The 20308-nt window shown below is 32.0% G+C and overlaps 2 protein-coding genes across 3 annotated transcripts; one reads left to right on the forward strand and one right to left on the reverse strand.

Annotated features, from left to right (window-relative positions):
• Positions 1-7251: 7251 nt before the first annotated feature.
• LOC133316073 (probable LRR receptor-like serine/threonine-protein kinase At1g63430) lies at positions 7252-11628 on the forward strand. Its single transcript, XM_061517773.1, has 13 exons — positions 7252-7327; positions 7718-7856; positions 8010-8081; positions 8220-8363; positions 8467-8616; positions 8941-9057; positions 9135-9199; positions 9517-9771; positions 9857-10062; positions 10338-10473; positions 10551-10708; positions 10874-11089; positions 11245-11628. Exons 1-13 carry the CDS (start codon positions 7309-7311, stop codon positions 11488-11490), a joined length of 1923 nt encoding a protein of 640 aa, XP_061373757.1. The 5' UTR covers positions 7252-7308; the 3' UTR covers positions 11491-11628.
• Positions 11629-12699: 1071 nt separating this feature from the next.
• LOC133316072 (RNA-binding NOB1-like protein) lies at positions 12700-16993 on the reverse strand. 2 transcript variants are annotated; one of them, XM_061517772.1, is made up of 6 exons: positions 16597-16993; positions 15370-16026; positions 14895-15315; positions 13838-14006; positions 13279-13398; positions 12700-13137 (listed from the first exon to the last, which is right to left on the reverse strand). In XM_061517772.1, the coding sequence occupies exons 1-6, from the start codon at positions 16928-16930 to the stop codon at positions 12991-12993; spliced, it is 1848 nt and encodes a 615-aa protein (XP_061373756.1). In that variant the 5' UTR covers positions 16931-16993; the 3' UTR covers positions 12700-12990. The 2 variants fall into 2 exon arrangements, with proteins under 2 accessions (XP_061373756.1, XP_061373755.1); XM_061517771.1 differs by having other exon boundaries at positions 14895-16026.
• Positions 16994-20308: the final 3315 nt, after the last annotated feature.

Here is a 20308-nt window from a genome sequence, read left to right on the forward strand (position 1 = left end):
CAAGTTTTAGGGGGAGGAGGCGCCGAGGTCACCCGTAGGTTTTACGTAAATCTGTCACTGATTTTTATATGCCAACTGAATTATCATTATTTTATAATTACAATTTTTTTTATCATGACAATTCTGTCAAAGTGAGTTCAAAATTAAGACTTTAAATTTCTTCTAAAATTGATACTGGTACTATGAATAATCGAACACATATTTCACACCTATATGTTCAGCTCCCAATTCGTATACACCAATTGAACTACCATTATTTTATAACTGCAATCTTTTTTTATCATGACATTCAGACCATCTCTGTGTTGGTCTTGCTAGGTACCTATGTACGTCTAATTTTTTAGACCAGAGTATTTTACTCGAAAAGGCAGAATTTTTTATATGATAGAATACTTAATTCGAGTGTATAATATTATTCTTTTATTAAAAAGTATTTGTTCATTACTATATTAAGACTTTATTGATTTGATTATTTAAATATAATACATTAAATTTATACAAGAATCTCTTCTTAAATTAGAAAGCGGCGAATAGAGTTCCATCCACTGGTTTGTTTGTTTCCTGTTGGCCTTACCTTAACGCGGAATCCAATCGACACCACCCTCACTATTATTATGATTTAAAAAATCAATTAACTTTAAATTATAAATTATTTTAAATACGAAATAAATTAATCAAAATATACAGTTAGCTTTCTATGTCAGTGGCTCAGTGCATAATTCTACCCCCGTCAGTAAGAATGTGATTTCATAATGATCGCCGTAGTTATTATTTTCTGTTTAAATACATCCTGTTATTAATTAATTATACCACTGTGAAAGTTAATTGATGTGAAATATTCCCTGAATTGGAACCGGAGAACCTAACATCAAACATTAATTTGTTCAATTTAGAGGGAGTAAGAGCTCGTTTTGTATTGAGTTTTTAAGAAAGTTTTTTTTATCACTTTCTTATTTTAAAAGTACTTTCTATAAAAGTTATAGCTATTTAGATTTTAAAAAAAATATTTTATTTTTGAAAAAAAAAATTTAGCTTTTGACTTATGCTTTTTTAAAAGCTAAAATTTTTAATTTCAGAAAAAATAGGTTTTTAACTTTTTTTATGACTTTTACTTTTTTTAAAAGCAGACATCCAAATAGATTTTTTTCAAGAAGTGATTTTTTTTCTTAAGAAAAGCAGCTTTTGAAATATAAAAAAGCCTATCCAAACGGAGTCATAGTATTCCAAAGAAGGTGAAGAAACAAAAAGGAGTTTATATTTTATTTTCTTAACGTGACTGATAATCTAATCTAAGATGGTTGGTATCGAATCATTTAATGAGCCAATTAATCTCAATCGCATGGGACCATCACAATGGGGGACGCTGATGCTTCGCCATCCCATTCTGGATTTTAGCTTATATATCCTTCCATCACCCTCCTTTAATGTTTTAACAGAAAAATTGTAAAGAAGAAAAAGCAAGGAAATTTTTTTAAGTACATAAGTAGTATAGTTATTTTATTTATAAATAATAAGTATGCATAAACAAAATTGAATCGTAGAAATTCTTTTAACTTACTAAGTATTGTGTTTTACAAACAATAAGTAAGTTTAATAACATACCTTAACCTAAAATTTTAAGACATTAAATTTACAAATTATTTTATTTATATTATATTTATTTAATTTACTATCAATCAATTAATGTAAAACTTCATTATACTCGAATATCTTTAAAGATGCTAGTTTAGAATGAGATCCATCGGACCATCTTATATGGGCATTTTCACCTTTTTGCCCCTTATTAATTAATTAATAACTATTTTACCCCTGATTCGAAACTATTTATCAATCTGTCCCTCTTTAGTCGACTACCTTGTATTTTTAATCGACTAAACGGTTGTTGGGAGATTTAATCGACTAAATCTCCCTACTTAATCGATTAAAATCATACTGACTTATTTTTTTTTTTTGTCAAATATGAAGATTTAGTCGACTAAGGGAGATTTAGTCGATTAAATCTCCCAGCAGCCATTTTTATTCTGTTTTGGCCATTTAGTCGATTAAAAATTCAAGGTAATCGACTAAAAAGGGGCAGATTGATAAATAATTTCGAATAAGGGGCAAAATAATTATTAATTAATTAATAAGGGGCAAAAGGGTGAAAAAGCCATCTTATATGCATATCATCCTCTTTTAAATATTTTTTATTCATACTTTATCTTCTTTTCAATAAGCAGAGCAGGCATATGGAGCATTTGTACGTATTATAACCTATACTGTTGAGGACATTACTAGCAGTGTGTTCAATGAAGTTTTAGTTCCAAAAACATATACTTAAGGGTGAAGCCACACTTTATCATTATAAACTAAATGATTCTCTGTAGCTTGTTTGTGTGATTTTGGCATTTCAAAAGCAATTTGTAGCAACGTGATTTTTTAAAGTAAGAGAGATAATTTGACTTGAAAACCAGCAAATCATTGCTGTAAGCTACTTTTAAGCTCACCAAATGATGGTGCTCTTTCTTTCCTTAATCAAACCAATATTATATCATTATGTGTCCAACCAAACTTTGAATTCCTTGCCCTTGAATCAATTTTGATTACGAAGCGGACAGATAAACTAACTTCTAAGGATAAAAGCAAAGTTAAATTATTTAGCAAAAAACAAGAACAAAGCAATATTAGTTTCGCTATAATAATTATAAGAACCGCCCCCAACACATTATGTCGCTTCAATTGCACAAACCTTAGTGTTTGAGAAACATGATAATGTCGCATTAGGAAGAAATTTTGTAGATTATAAAACAAAATTTACATAGTGTGTAAGAATCATATTAGTAGGGCCAACTTTAGGATCTTATCTCTTATCAGCCATGGAACTTTCAAAGGAGATTTCAATCTCCTCTCTCTATATATATGCTCTTTATTTCCGTGAGGGAAGATTGGAAAATTCTTGGATAGCAATAAAGCAAAGAAAAGATGATAAAGAAGTCATTGATAGGATTGTAGAGGCAACCAATTCAATGCAAAAACCTACCAAAGGACAGGGAAAGTAAAGTTCGTAGGGGAACTTCTCTTTCTTGTGCAAGAGAGTATATTTGAATAAAGAAAAGCATGTTGGGGCCCTTAATTATCAAAGCATGCACATGGAGGACTCTTATGCCAGGTGAAAGGAATTCCTCCAACATGGATATGTGGATGGAACTTTGTCAAAAGCTAAAACAAAAACCATCTCAGATTTTGAAAGTTCAAATGATAATGGACCCAACCTGTCTTCATGCTACATCTTCAACACTTGATACCTAATCAATGAGCTGACTTCATATACAAAAATAAAATTGAAAAAATATGTGTACATCATTAAATTCATGTTCTCCCTTTTTTTAAAACAAATTGTGTTTAATAATTTAGTGTTTTTTGTATTTGGTCATCTGCCTTATAATGCAATTTTATTCAATATCATGAGGTTCCACTTTCCTTTACATATACTCCTACCTTTTAAGGGCATTGCTTGGAAGCACTGTTGGGCCCTTCAGGCTTAAAAAATATCTCATTTTGTCTTTTGGTCCCCCTATCATGCAAAGAATAGACTTATAACTATTTGTCATTTGACAATAATAAAATAATACGTAACATAAGATCAAAATCAATTGGTCTTCATATCTAGTTTTTTTGGCCTTTAATTATAGAAGTTTCTTTTTCATACTTATACCTAAGCTGTAATAAATAAAAGACAAAATAAGCATATATGAACATAAAAATGGAGGCGTATATAGGAGAAAATATTAATAAGCTAAATTCACCCTCAGATGCAAAACAATATTAGGCACTAGTGGCTTATTCATATTCAAAAACACAATTTAGGAAAAAATAAAGGTTGGGGGTAGCGGTGGGGGTTGTTATCCATCAAGACCAGAAGGATATTTGATGCACGACACTAGCTTTAATAATGGTTTTAGATGGAGAACAACTGTGAAATGAGGAATTTTGGAAGGTTTTCCTTCCTTTTTCAAAAAGCACTTTTGCTTAATTAATATTTAACCTAACTAAACATCAACCGTACAATTAAAACGATTAATTCTTAATTGGTGGCACTATTTTTCATCAAAAAATATTTTTCCAAAATAACTATTCGTAAGCAGCTACACGACTCTTTTTTTTTTTTTTTTTTCAGTTACAAAGTTATCACCACAGCTGTTGTTAATACATTGACGTTGACTACGGAAAAAGTGATAAAAAAATTTCATAAAAAATGGTATATTTTATAATATATTTTAAAGTGACATAACAAAGTAATTTTCTAAAAAGTTAATATTTTTGTAATAATTATCAAATTATAAGTATAATTTAAAATGAAGTATATTATTCTTAATTTTTCAAATTATGCATATTCTACTCATTATAGTATTTATTAAAGTAAAAAATTGTGATTAAGATTAAACGTCGCTGGGGTTTGATTAAAACACAAACGTAAACCCTGTGAACTTACAACCTTTTTTTTAAGTCGAGAGGGAGTAAATTTACACTGTACCAAAAGTCAATACCATTTCGTCTTTATTTATTTCTTATGATAAATCGCGGTATCTACCACGATAACTTTAGACCTTAGCGGCCAAACATAAAACTTACGCCATTTTTATTTTGATATTTAAATACATATTTGAATATCGGGAAATGATTTCTCCGTCACGGGAGATAAATTATCTCTGATGAACTCAAAATGATGTTATTTTGGGACAAAAATTAAGGTATTTTTGTAATTATAATATATTGCAGGGTCATATTAGTTTTTATCATTATAATTTTTTAATCTTATAATCCCAAAACGACGTCGTTTTGATCTCACTGAAGATAACTTTATCTCGGTGGAAAAATATTTTTCCCTTTGATGAATATTATATCGGTATAGTTTTACATGAATTTTTTACTAAAACTCAACATTGAACCACTGAGGTGCTTCAATCTACTTAAACCATTTTATTATTTTATTTTTGGATAATAATTTTCTCATACAGTAGGAGATAATTACAACTCATTTATACATGTGAGATCCACTTTCAAGACGAGAGAGAGAAAGTAGAATGAGATCTATCTTGAATTTGTGCGTGTAAGAGATAAATTTTTTTTTATATAATATAAGAATAATAAATCCCTTTATTTTTATGCAGAATTTTTATTGATTTTAACTTATGTGACTTTAAATTTTATGAAATATGATATATTTTTTTCATTGAGACTACAAGGTATTCTTATAAGTTGGATTTATTTTAAACTGCCCATGAAATTTATTTTCATTGGAACAAATACAAAAGTTTTGCAATTTTTTTTATAAGATTCACTTTCTTAAACTTTAAATTGGCATACACATTTTAAAAGTTAAAATTATTTATCGTCTCTACTCTCTTTATTAGTCACACTGATTTGCAGTTTGCACAACATTTCATTTTCATTTTAGGAAACGCTGAAAGTCACCAATACAATTTCACCAAAATTTATACAAATCCTTCACTATCGTTGGATCCTAATTTTTCTTTTAAATTTTCTTCACATGCCCGTTGAATGCCGCACGTAATTCGCAAACACATTTATAGGTTTTGGATCATGATGTATACGAAATTATGACATAGGATATTGTTATTACTAATTAGCATTATTATCAATGTCATTACGAGTTTGTTTTCTCGTTAGATCGATTATGTTAATTCTTCTTATTTAACTCTCTAAAAATCTTATTTTTTTTCTTATATTTAATATTTAATATTTATTTTTCTTTATATGGTTAGGATTCCTCATATTTAATGTGACATTAAATATGAGAAATCATAACTATATAAAAGTAAAAATAAATATAATCATTGGATCAATATAATTGATCTAACTGTGAAACAAATTGGTAATAACATTGATAATAATACTAATTGATAGTAATAATATCTTATCTCCAAAACTATTCATAATAAACCCATAATATAATATGTGTACATATGAGCTAAATGCATAATTGATGCTAAGCTTAGTAAGCTACTTCAATCAATTTTCAACTTTTAAATTTCAAACATGTTTAAAATTAAGTCCCTTTCACACTCATAGTTGAAATTGAAATTAAAGTAAGTTTAAAAATAGAATTTAACCTTTTAATTTTAAAGTCATCTTTAAAGGGGTTACAATCTTATACAGTTTATTAACATTGTAATTCAGAATTTAGGTTTACTGTATGGATTTGATTTTGATTTAATGTAAAAATAATTAACTATCCTTTGGAATAAATCGCAAGTATCCTCCACAGAGATAATTTTGTTAGGAGCGGAAACAATATTAAGACTTTAAAATAATTAACTATATGAATTTAATGTTAATGTAAAAATAATTAACTATCCTTTTGAATAAATCGCAGTTATTCTTCACCAAAAAATAATTTTGTTGGGAGCAGAAACAATATTAAGACTTTAAAATAATTAACTATTTTTTGATCCATACAGTAAACCTAAATTCTGAATTACAATGTTAGTTGTTGATCGATCCCTTTGAGTCCAACCTTGATTTTAACAACCTTTGACAAATGACGCAAAAAAGCGAGTTCGAATTTCTCGCCTCACGATATTTCAAATAATCAAGCTTTAACCCATCCCCATCACCGATCAGTACCTGGAAATGCAATCAACTAGTAGAAAAATAACACTAATCATTCCAATTAATTTGAAACAAGCAAGAGGGGAAGAAGAGAAAGAGAAAAAGAATGAATTTTTATACCAAAAACATTCATAAAACGCGATATTTTTAACATAATTGAAAACTAAAAAAGGCCATTCATTTTCATGTTAAGTGCCATCAAAATCCAATCTTGGATAAACTCTCTTTGAATCAAAGTTTCATCCTCTTGTGGGTTTTCTTCAGAGTTGAGTCTAGTAGAGTGTCAGTGTCACCCTTTTTCAGAATTTACTTGCTTCTGTGTTTCTCTTCTTCTTCTTTTCAGTGGCAGTTTTCAAATCTAGGATTTAAAACTGCTTTTTTCTCCCGCTGTTTCCCCACTTTTATCTTTCATTTCTTCATTGATAAATCTACGTAGTAATGTGCATTTTTAGAACCCCTGAACTCGGCTTAGTTTGTATTTTTTTCATGGTATAAATCCCACCAAGTTCCGAGGTTTTCAGTTTTTGCTGCCTTTTTTTTTTTCTGCTGAATTCTACTTTTATTGGGAAGAGCTCCTTGGTGACTAACAAGGAAGAAGGAACAATAGAGTGCAGAAAACCTTGGGAGAAGATGAATTTATGTACTTCATTGTTGTTTCTGGGTTTGGTTTTCACGCTCTCCTTCGTGGCTTCTGGTATGGTGGCCTCAAATGAAGGTATGAATTTATGGTTGAGTATTCACTTTCTCTCTCAGATCTCAACTCTTCACTCATGTTAACCTTTTTTGGGCTACTGGGAAACGATAAAGAAAGCACAAAAATGGTTAATCTTATGTTCTTTTTGTTCTTCTTTTCGTTGGAACTTGGAAATCAATGATTTCTTGTGAGTTTTAAAGTAATGTGTATAGTGTCATTAAGTAGCAAAATTTGCCATTTTGGTTTCTTGCGTGAACTTGGAAGTTTTGAGATCGAGTAATTGCTTTTCATTCTCATAGTACTTTTGTCTTGGCTACTTAATGGAACTATGGTATTTCAGCATTCACAGAAATGAAGCATTTGCATTGCCCCCTCTTTTTCTTAACCTTAGATTTTTTTTTTTCTGCACAGTTGGGGCACTTATAACTTTCAAAGAAGCTGTATATGAAGATCCACATCTGGTTTTGTCCAATTGGAATACTTTGGATTCAGATCCTTGTGACTGGAATGGCGTTTCATGCACTGCGGCTGGAGATCATGTCATCAAGCTGTAAGATACCATGGATCTATTTAGTGCATTTCTTTGGGTTATAAATTGTAGTGTTGTGATTTGACATGCTTCATGGCTTAGATGATCAATTGATGACATACATTTCTAAGCTAGCACATTTCTAATACTACAGATTGGGATCCTTCTTTGCAGAAACATATCGGGGTCACTATTAAGGGGGTTTCTTGCTCCAGAATTTGGGCAAATCACCTACTTGCAAGAACTGTATGTTCCTTGTTTTCTCCTATCCACAAATCATTCTGAAAATCTTACTTCGTTTAATTAGTGATTTAGTGCAATTACCATGTGTTATAGTTCTGGAAAGTCATGGTTGTAACTAATTTCTGGTTCTTATGGTTGTAGGATCTTGCATGGAAACAATCTCATTGGAATAATACCGAAAGAATTGGGCATGTTAAAATCTCTTACGGTGTTGGATTTGGGAATGAATCAGTTATCAGGACCAATTCCTCCAGAAATTGGGAATTTGACCCAAGTTGTAAAAATGTAAAAGGAAATCAATATGCTCTTCCTCAATAGAGAAAATTATTGACTCTTTAACAGTATTGTCATGGACTCATATGTATTCAACTTATTTGCATTCTTGTAGAAACTTGCAGTCCAATGGGTTGACTGGTAGGCTACCTCCAGAACTAGGAAATTTGAAGTACCTTCAAGAACTTCGGCTTGATAGAAATAAGCTTCAAGGACCTGTTCCTGCTGGTGGTAGTTCAAATTTTTCTTCGAATATGCATGGGATGTGAGTAAAAAATTTGAAATTCGAATTGGGGTAGTTTGTTTAGGGATTAATTGTTTTTACTATGAAAGAAATAGTTTGGGCATCTATGGGATATGATAATTTATCATTGCTACAAATGTCAAATTGTCAATGTGTTCATGAATCCAGTCATTGGGTATAAGGATATAATTAGGGAGACTTAAATTACCTTTGGCATTATGAATTTGCTTGAATTGGTTGTAATTAAAACATAGTGAAGCTCTCAAGTATGTATAAAATACAAGTTATACCATCAAAATTTGGATCTTGTTAATCTGACTCTTGAAGTTCCCATTATTTCTTCAGGTATGCCTCAAATATGAACTTAATTGGCTTCTGTCGTTCATCCCAGTTAAAAGTTGCTGATTTTTCATATAACTTTTTTGTTGGTAGCATACCCAAATGCTTGGACTATCTTCCAAGGTACCTTTTTTATTTTCTTTTCATGTTGGCATTCTAGTCAACCTCTGTACTTAGAAAACATGAACTCTGTCATACAGATCAAGCTTTCAAGGGAATTGCCTCCAGATCAAAGACATAAAACAGCGCACTTCTGTGCAATGTGGTATGTACATGGTCTTTTTTGCATTTAAAATTCCTCGTAGACATTTCATAAAATTTGATTCATTCGGAGCAGATGAAATGAGTTCAGTATTGACTCTTGACTTCATTGTAAAGTGGCTTTCACTGGATTTCCTTTACATTCCTTTTTTGAAACGCAACCCGGTGTTTAGAATGGAATAATGGATCTATGTGATATTTACAAATTTAATATGAATTTTGTAAATCCAATATGCATTTTATCAATTTACTAGGATATACGCTTTACCTTTAATCATTCCTAGCTTGTTTCACATCTAATAATGAACTATTATTTCATAGCTGGTGCTTCACCTGCCCAGAGCCATCCATCAGTGAACCCAAAGTACCAATCTGCTGCTGATCATGTGTCCAAGCATCATGGAGCATCAAAACCTGCTTGGCTTTTGGCTCTAGAAATAGTAACGGGAACCATGGTTGGTTCTCTCTTTTTGATTGCTATTCTCACTGCTTTCCAGAGGTTTAACAACAGATCATCTATCATTATTCCTTGGAAAAAATCTGCAAGCGAGAAAGATCATATGACAGTATATATAGGTTAGGTTTCTTTGTTTTCTGCTTTGTATTTACTTCTAATATTTTTATAACTATTTTCAACATTTTTAACATTATCGATGTGCAGACTCTGAGATGCTGAAGGACGTGACTAGATATAACAGACAAGAGCTTGAAGTGGCATGTGAAGACTTCAGCAACATAATTGGGTCTTCACCAGATAGTGTGGTCTATAAGGGTACCATGAAAGGTGGGCCTGAGATTGCTGTAATTTCCCTCTGCATCAAGGAAGAGCATTGGACAGGATACCTGGAGCTCTATTTTCAGAGAGAGGTAAATAAAACATGGGTTTTCATTTTATCCTTTAACATAACACAACAAACTTTCCTACACTCACAACATTTTGTAGGGCTCACACTTTTTAAAACAAAAAAATAAATAAAAAATTAAAACACGCAAAACGAATCTCTATAACATTACACAATCACTTTTCCTACAACATAACTCTTATAAAACCCATAAAACATTCCAATGCATACAGTGTGCAAGAATTGACAGAAAAATAATCAAACAAGTCTTTAAATTTTTCTTCTATTTATGCCATTCAGGTAGCAGAATTGGCAAGGTTAATTCATGATAATACTGGAAAACTACTAGGCTATTGTAGAGAGGACACTCCATTTACAAGGATGCTCGTTTTTGAGTATGCATCAAATGGGACACTTTATGACCACCTACATTGTTGTAAGTAAAGTTTCTAGATAGTGTATTATGTATTTCTTTGCGTTTCAGTTCCTTAAAACATAAAATTATGACTGCAGATGGAGAAGGGTGCCAGCTGTCTTGGACACGGCGCATGAAAATTATTTTAGGCATTGCACGTGGACTCAAGTATTTGCACACCGAAGTTGAGCCGCCATTCACTATCTCAGAGTTGAATTCCAATGCCGTATACCTCACAGAAGATTTTTCCCCTAAGGTGTGCATGCAACCTAGTTTAAATTTTCTAACATGCCAATTATGATTGTGCTGAGTATCTTATAGCAGTCAAGATTGAGGATAAGAAAGAGTCATCTAATGCGCACCTATGTTTATGTACTGTATGTTTTTGTCCTCTTTGTAATGAACCTTAATTAAATTGCAGCTGGTTGATTTTGAAAGTTGGAAGACAATTATTGAAAGATCAGAAAAAAATTCTGGTTCTGTTAGCAGCCAAGGTTCTGTTTGTGTTCTTCCAAACTCCCTTGAGGCACGCCATCTTGATACCAAAGGAAACGTTTATGCTTTTGCAGTACTTCTACTGGAGATAATCAGTGGGAGACCTCCATACTGCAAGGAGAAAGGGTACTTGGTGGATTGGGTAAGAAATTTCCTGAAATTTTTTTCTTTCTTTTTTTTGTAGGCACCCTTGCCCTCACAAATCAGGGAGTCTTGTGCACTGGGTTTTGCCCTTTGATCTTTTATAGGCATCCCTGAAAGCATGAAATCTTAATGCTAAATTCATATATGCTGCAGGCCATGGACTATCTTGAAATGCCAGAAGTAATGTCATATTTGGTGGATCCTGAGTTGAAACATTTTAGATATGATGACCTCAAAGTAATATGTGAGGTAATAACACTTTGTATCAGTCCTGATCCCACTGTGCGTCCATCAATGCGAGAATTATGCAGCATGCTTGAGAGCAGAATTGACACATCAATAAGCGTGGAGCTCAAGGCATCATCTCTGGCTTGGGCTGAGCTAGCACTTTCATCATAATTGAGTCAATACTCAAAAGTCAAAACTAACACAATATATATACACTGAAGCAGACCTATAACCAATAATACTTTTCTGATTACTTACTTTTCTTTTCTTTTCTTTCTCTTTCACTTTTTTCTCTTTAATTTTATTTCTCTTACCTGTAAATGATTGCTCAAAAAGGGAATGTGTAAGGATTAATGCAAGACAAGGTGTCCTTGTATAGCAGTGGCTGACAGGTAGAAAGTTAAGAAATTGTTGAATGAATGGAAGAAGATTGTGCTAGACAACTGTTTTTCCTTTTTCTTTTTGTATATATTGACCATTTTGTTATTCCACTGGGGCCTTCACTTATTCAGAGGTTTACTTTTTTGCTGAGCACAAAGTCGAGCTTTAAGTGCGTGATATTATTGATATAGGTAGCTATTAGGACCACAGCCTAAATTAATGCAAAGAATTCACATCATAATATTAATTTGCGACTGTTGACTGCGTTGAACTATGAATGTAAGACCAGGCTTCTGCGTGGTTTACGGATTTGAGAATAAAGTAATAAAAAAAAAATCCACTCAATCATCGTAAATCCACTTTTTACGTTCTCTTGCTGTTTCCATTGAATGAAAACTAAGGAGAAAAGATTGGGGAAATAACTTGTTCCGGGTCAAGACTTAGACGCCGAGCCATGCCCAGGCCTAAATGGCCAAATTCCAATATATACTTGAACTCCGATGTGGGCACTTGTCCAGCCTTGGCCGTTGGCCCCTATCACTTTCTCTCTTTATGATTTCACCTACCTGGTACGATCTCTCCTTATTCACTCGGAGAATTAAAGATTGAGTGAGAGATTTTTTCTTAAAACTCAAAAAAAAAAAAAAAAAAACCTTCATATTGAAGAGCAAAGAGGAGAAAAAGCTTTTATTTTAAAATAAAGATTTCCTCAGACGTGACTTCTAGCTATGACACAAGGATAACTCCCCACATCCACTTGTCACGGAAGATCTGTCCAGTGTCCACCCCTCCGTCTCATAAATAAATCACCATCCTCCCAGTCGTAAAAAGTTTTAAAAAATATCATTAAAAAAGTATAAATATAAATCGTTGGATAACTGCAGAGTCCAGTTTATTTATTTATTCATTATTTAACTCCAGTCGATCCAAACCGTTCATGAATAGTCAATAACTCAAAACACTCCAAATCTAAAACCATTCAAAACTAATGCAGCCTTCACATTGTCCAAGTTGGCGAACAAAAGCAAAAATTACTTTGGTGCCCCAAGAAGAGCAAACTATTCCTAATTGCCAAAATCCATATTTGAAATCAAACTGAGCAGGTCTCTGCGTCTTTAAGGAAGACAGGAAGGGATTGAAACTGATCATCTTTAAGAAACTAATTAACAGGTTCATAATCAATCACTGAATCATGCTTTTAATCATGTTTTTCAGGTAACTTTCAAAGTCCAGCAATAAAAACAAAATTGAGGGGGAAGAAAAGCCAATCAAAACTTTTGGACAAATCCACTACTTATGCTTATTGCGTGAGAAGTGATTGTCATTAGGATTTCTCCTCCCACTGAAAGCTGCTAATGCTTTCCTTATGGGAGGCTGGAAAGCTTTCTTATCTGTGTGGTGGCCGAAGACATTGTCAGGCGTAAAGAAGTCATCATCCTACAAAGTGTAATTAAGTAGCTCAGGTTAGTGTGAAACTTAAAATTGATTGAGGGGCAAAAAGAAAAAGCACCATATTCCCATGGGAAATAAATCACTAGCTATATAAGTAGTTTAAACACACACACACACACACACAACCTGCTTGTTGGTTTTCTTCTTTGTTTTAGGATAAAGTACCCTTTGAGGAAGTTGATCTTCACGGAGAATGAGATTCTTTGTGACTGCATCCCTTCCACCTTGGGGTAGAGGTAATGAAAACTGCACATAAAGTCATGTAAAAAAAACAAGGACCGCTAAGTGACAAAGATTTCAATGCGTACATCAGGGACATACGTGATCCCATCTTGTGAATGGCAATATGCTTTTTACTTCCTAAAACGATTATTGAGATGCATTATTCATTCAAATTAAAATCAACATTTAGCAATCAGAATTTTGGGACAAAAATGCCCATCAAGTCTTATAAATCTCAGGAAGGGTATGAGATACACCATATTCTGATTCCAAACCTATTATTTATTAATTATTAGTAACCCATTAATCAAGTTAAGCATTCAACAATTTAAAAAATGACTCTACAGTACTACATCAAAATGAGTGGCACAATAAACATTCTCTATTAAAAAATGACTAGCACACTAATAGGCATGAGAAAACAGAATTGATATCCACCAGTATCTTATATCAATATGCTCACCTTTGTGCCACGTAATGTAACTCGAGGTCGACGGGCTGCTAACATTATTCCATTTTCATTAACAGTGACAGCTACCTTCCTTAAGGTGCCACCATTTCCACATTTTGGACAGAAAATCCTACCAATCTCAGCAGTGACAGCATAGCAGGCATGACATTTAAGTATCCATCTGGAATGCAAATAATAAAAAGATAAGCACGTATATTAAAATTGTCATAGCATGCAGCATAGGCAGTTGTCATCTATGTAGCACCGATACGACACACGACACACGACACGCAACACGTGACACGTGACACGTGACACGACACAACACGATACTCCGACACGTCAATCCTAAAAAAATATGGATTTCAACACGTTGGGACACGTTTTAATATTAAATAATATTTTTAATTTATTTAGTGTATATTTCATTTAATATTCAATAATTTAACAAAAAAATGAAACTAAATTAATAATACCCATCAAGACGTTATAAAGGTGGAAGCTTTAATAAAAAAACAGGAACTGGGATGAGTGAGAGGGAGAGATCAAATCATATTAGAGAGAGATCAAATCAGATGAGAGAGAGAGAGAGATCAGAGAGAAGGAGACACAGCAAGAGCGTAGCAGGAATGACAACGATGGTGCTGAGATGATCTCTTATCTACTTAAGGGGAAAAAAGGAAAAAAAAAAAAATTGATATGATAAGGTGGAAGCTTTATTAATATATTTTAATTTTTTTTAAAAATAATATTTTTAAAAATTAATAATTTTACAAAAATGCCATTTGACTGTGTCGGACACAGTCAAATTCGCATGTCGAAATGGTCAACGTGTCGGGAATGTTGACCGCGTGTCGGACACTGTGTCGGAGCCTGTCGGCATGTCGGACACGACACTCCCTATTTTTTGGAGTGTCAGTGCTTCCTTGGATGTCATAACATAATTATAATATTACATTATGTTTAATAAAACATCTAAGTTTTAATTCCTTTATGCATTCAAAAATTTTCTTCATGCAGGAAAGTTGTAATTACATAATGAAATATTGAAGAAGCCACTGACAATTACCTGTGCAGCTGGTGTATCTGTGATCCTCCAGGTGCCAGCAGGCGTAAACCCATTTGGAGAAGAACATTTTGCATTGCAAAGTCGCTGGTTACACAGGCTACACTTGATTCAGACAAAGATCTAAGCATCCAACTTTGCTCACTACCATCATCATCTGCATATGAAAAATCAGCAGCTTCGGTGGTCTGGCTTGCAATTTCTAAGTCATTTGACAAATCATTGACTGTATCTGTCTTGCATGGTTCAGTGGCTATAGTTGAATTGCCATCAGATGTGGTTTCCTGCAGTCTACCATTGTTTGTTTGGAGTTCTTCAGGAGACAAACTTAGTCGGTGTTCTTCATCAAGAACTTCTAGTGAACCTTCTTCCAGCCTCATTTGTTTCAGAATTGCAGAGACACTTTCACTGTCTTTGTTCTCTTCTATTATCTGATCATTCTCAGACACAACATTTTCAATATGCTTTTCTTCATCACCATGATGAACAAGCTGATTTGAAGTTCTAGCATCTTCCCTGACACTACCATCAATGTTTTCTTCCATATCTTGCTGATCTTGATTACTGGATAATACTTCATGGTACTCACGTCTAGCTTTCCTTCTTAGATATCTCCTATGAGTACTTCGACTGACAGCAGGCAGCCAATCACCAGCATTGTCATCAAATTGTCCTTGTGATGCATCAATTCCATCAGCCACCATTGTCGTCCCTTCAATGTTTATCTCCTTTTTCTCAGGTAGATATTTCTTAGGCTTCCTTGAACCACCTTCTTGAATTTCTGAAGGAGTTTCACTTGTATGCTCCACCAAACCATCTCCGGTGTGGTCATCTTGAGGAACAATGTTCAAGTTTAAGTCCTGCAAAGGAAGGATTCTTGAATTGGAATTTGACTTGTCCTCGGCATCATGTTCTAATGCCTCCCACTCTTGCAAATTAGGCACATTAGAACCCCATCCCGGCATGTCCTTCTCGGGTAACCTCTTCACATTTACCATTTGTACAGGAGGTGGGATGTCCCTCAGATGTTTTGTTCCATGAACTTGAGCCTCCAAAGTATAAGTTAGAGCTATTAGTTTGATATCAACATCTGAAAGTGTCTGTAGGTCACCAGTAGCCCTAGCAAATTTGATAACTGCCATGTCCCATTGGTAAAAAGAGTTTACGTTAGAATCTAATACACACTTTCAAGTTACAAACAACAAGAGACATAAGATATCGGTCCAGCAATCAACTCTCCCAAAAGCTTAAGCGATTAGATGAAGGCATATGAATGATTTTATATTTTATATTATATTTCTAACAATATCATATTAATTAAACGACATCATCCTCATTAGAAAAAAATAATTTAGTCAGAATGGCTAAGATATAGTTAAAAAATAATGACATTGTGAAGAAACCATGATTATGTAGGGATGCAATTAGCAAGAGAAAAGTTTTCAACTCTAAATCAAAATCCAAGATAATTTTCCTACAATTACAAACTAATAATAAATAGAATCTTCTTCAAGTCTTTTTATACGCTACTTGTACCGATAAAAAAGAAGAAGCAGAAAACATAAAAATTTGGTTACAACCAGGCTAATTACAGTGCCAATTCAAAACTGAACCGCAATAAGAGGTCACGTGCCCTTCAAATTTTACATAAAATACGAAGAGCCCTTTTTCTTTGAACTTTAGGGTTATAAAATATTAGAGATACCTTTGTTGATGGCTTCAGGGGAAGGCTCCATGGTTTGGATAGTGAAGGGAAGGAAAGAGAGCTTGTGGCGTGATACAGGGTCTCGAATTTCCTCCATGACTTCTGGGACGGAGACGAACTTGTCGGCGAAGCTGTGAAGCTTGTCGCCGGCATCGATAACGGCGTTGGCGTCGATGACGGCAACTGAGATGCCATTGATGGATTTGAAGGTCTCTTCCAAGACTCGCTCGTTCTGCAAGGACTCTTGTTGAGGTGGCTGCTTCTTCACCACGTTGCTCCAGCACGATGCTGTTGCTGTTGGTGTTCCTGAAACTGAAAGTGGAGGTTCCTCCATGATTCACATGCGCGAGAGAGGAGAGAGAGAGAGAGGCGCACGCACGATGGTTGGTTTGTATTTTGATCGATAAACCCTAGAGAGGATGCACTGTGCAAATTAGGAAAAACTAGATCCTTAATTACGATTTACTTTTGAGTTTTAAACTAGAGCAACTGTTTTTCTGCTGTTATACACTTATACGAGAAAAGAATTGCGCGAGATAAAAAAAAAGTGGTACCACCAATTTTTTACTTTGAATTACTTATACTTTGTGACTTTTTTTAATCACTTAATTTCACATGGCTTTTTTTTTTTAACTAAGTATACTTATTCTATCATTCTTAGAAAAAGAAAAAAATATTAAATATTATGAAAAATTAAAACACTTAATAAAAGATAAAGAAAAAATAGTAGAAAAAATCAAATGTGTCTAAAAATGTATAAAAAAAAAAATTAGAGAAAAAGAAATCACAATTATGAATTGTTCTTGGTGTATTTATTCTTTTTTATTTAGATTTATTTGATCTTTTTTACATCTCTATTTTATCTCTTTATTTTTATTTTTATTTTTATTTTTTTCTTACGCAAATCTTTAGGAGACGGGGTGACATAAGACTAAAAAAAAATCTAGAAAAAATAAAAATAAAATAGATCAAAAAATAAAAAATAGAAACACAACCAAACATATTTAAATAAAAAAATAAAATAGACCAATGACAAAAATTAAAATTAAAATTAAAATTAAATATATCAGAAACTCATAACTATTATTTCTTTTTATTCTATTTTTTGTATCTTAATTATTTCTTCTAGTTTTTTTTGTCTTTAGTATATATTTTTTCATTTAGGCTTTTTTTATTTTATTCTTCTCTATAGACTGTAATTGACGTGATTTTTAATATATTTGGTTTTATTTTTTCTTCTATTTTTTTTTTTGATAAACCACATGTATCCTTCACGTGCGACAATCCTGTTTGGAGCGAATCCAAGATTAAAGCTTTAAGGACGCATTTGGATGAATTTATGAAAAAAATACTTTTTATGCATTGCTTTTTTTAAAAGTATTTTTTTTTTAAATGATAAAATCATTTTACGTTTGGATGTATGATCTGAAATCACCTTTAAATAAAAAATTTATTTGGAGAATAAAATAAAAAAATACTTTTTATATATAAATTTACAAAAAGGATCTATAAACTCTTTTTTTAACAAATTTTGGGATTTAAGCAAATGAAATTTGGAGAATGTGGTTGCAACAAAAAAAAAAAAAAAAGTCCACAAGCTGCTTCAATGTTATAGGAAGATGTTTGATTGCAAAGTGATAGGTTGTTGGAAGACCTAGCTAAAAAAAATAGCATGATAGTGATATAAGGAGAGAAAAAATAGATATGATAGGATGAGGTTAAAATTATATTTTAAAAATTTATATTATCCTTTAGTTTCTGTTTTTTTCAAAAGCAACCAATTACTGGGTAAAAAAAGCTGCATTTTAACATTGGGCTCGCTTTTTCTGAAGTAAGCCCAATACGACGTCATTTTGGGGCGGAAATCATGGTATTTTTGTAATATTAATTTATTTTAGGGTTATAATAGTCTTTATATTTATAATTTTTTAAGATTTCAATACCAAAACGATGTCGTTTTGAGAATAAATGCAGATAACTTATCTGCATTAACTGCAGAAACATTTTTCCCTTTAACATTTATTTTAAATTTTGCTTTTTAAAAAAATTGTTATCCAAACATATAAAAATTCTCAAAAGGATTTTTTTTTTAAAAAAAGAAATCAACTTTTTTGGGAATAAAAGGCCATCCAAACAGGCACAAACCCCTCGATGATATTGGGGAGGATCAAACATATGCTCTCATCACCACCTGTCCAGCTCCTATATGCGCAAACTGAGTTACCATCATTTGATTTCATTTTTTTTTGTTCTTATTCTTTTTTTTATTCTGACACATTTATTTTTTATTTTTTATTTTTTTCTTTAGTCTTTTATTAAGTGTTCTAAATTTTCATACTATTTGGTATTTTTTTCTTGTAAAAATGGTAGAATATTTATATTTAGTTATTTTTCTAATAGTGTTAAGGAAGGATATAGATTAGGGGTGTTCATCAACCGATCCAAACCGATTCAAACCGCGGTGACCGAACCGAAAAACCAATAATCGATTAAACCGAAAATCGAAAAATCGAAAAAAAAAACCACAAATTTTAATTGGATTGGATCGGTTTTCGGATGGGTTGATGAAAACCGATCCAATCTAAACAGATCCAATATATTAATTTTTCTCTACCTACTTCGACTTTTCCCCAATAATAGCCAAAAAATTTCTAAACTCAAGACTTGTTAACCCATCAACTACACCCAAGAAAAACCTAATCACATCTCATCAACAAAATTTCATCTATGTAGAACTTCATATCTTATTGCCAAAAAAAAAACTATATTATCGTTTACTGATGCTTTTGTATTTAAAAAAAATAAAAATTTACAAAGCCAATATATACAAAAGATGTTATTTGCACAATAATCATGAAACAAATTTTAAGATTTTGAAAAAACCGAAAACCGATTCAATCCAATCTGAAAAATATTGGATCCGATCGGATCAGATTTGAAAAAAAATTCAAACCGAATGATGATTAAATAATCAAACCAAAGGTATTGGATCAGATGATTTTTGCTTTCAAAATCGATCCAATCCATACCACGAACACCCCTAATATAGATGGAGAAAATCATAAGGGATTAAGTGATAAAAAAAAAATTACAGGGAGAATAAGTGATTCAAAGTAATACCATATGTGAGTTTTGAATTTTTCATTTTTTTTATCACTTTATTTTTTTTAAGAATTAGAAAATATGTATACTTAGTTAATTTTTAAAAGATAATATCACATTAATTTTTTTGAATTTTTTTTTAAAAATAAATTGACACGGATTTTGATGTATGTATAAAAAACAAGTCTTTTTCTCGTAAAAGGAGAAAATTATTTCCTTTTTGTATTTATTCGGTAAATAAAAATATTGCTCTGTGAACTATGATCGGATACGAAAAACTTCTAAATGTATTAGAATATAATACGAATACATTGTTATTTGAATTGTTTAAAATAAATTGGAATACAATATAATAGAATTTGATAAAATACATTATATCTATTTTTTTCCCTCTTAGTTTAAGGGGCATGGGAACTAATCAATTATTTATTAATTTTCTTATTGTTTCTTCTACTTTTTAAATGATAGAATGAAAATTTTATTCTATTTTATCATCAAATATCTAAATAACAGTAAGGTAGTTTTATTCTTTTTCGCTTAATATTAAAACTTTTCATTCTATATTCTGTTTATTTTCGATATCAAGATATACTTTGAAAAGGATTAAAAT

The sequence above is a fragment of the Gastrolobium bilobum genome, unplaced genomic scaffold (assembly GCF_033153095.1).
Source record: "Gastrolobium bilobum isolate Gb01-03AN ecotype WA unplaced genomic scaffold, APGP_CSIRO_Gbil_v1 utg7104, whole genome shotgun sequence".
NCBI lineage: Eukaryota > Viridiplantae > Streptophyta > Magnoliopsida > Fabales > Fabaceae > Gastrolobium > Gastrolobium bilobum.

Coding starts and splice junctions, on each gene's coding strand:
- LOC133316072 (XM_061517771.1), bottom strand. CDS start 16,930: ATGGAGGAACCTCCACTTTCAGTTTCAGGAACACCAACAGCAACAGCA. Junction 16,027..16,596: donor CCCTGAAGCCATCAACAAAG/GTATCTCTAATA, acceptor GGGACATGGCAG/TTATCAAATTTGCTAGGGCT. Junction 13,138..13,278: donor AGAAGAAAACCAACAAGCAG/GTTGTGTGTGTG, acceptor TACACTTTGTAG/GATGATGACTTCTTTACGCC.
- LOC133316073 (XM_061517773.1), top strand. Junction 7,857..8,009: donor GGAGATCATGTCATCAAGCT/GTAAGATACCAT, acceptor CCTTCTTTGCAG/AAACATATCGGGGTCACTAT. Junction 8,082..8,219: donor ATCACCTACTTGCAAGAACT/GTATGTTCCTTG, acceptor TTATGGTTGTAG/GATCTTGCATGGAAACAATC.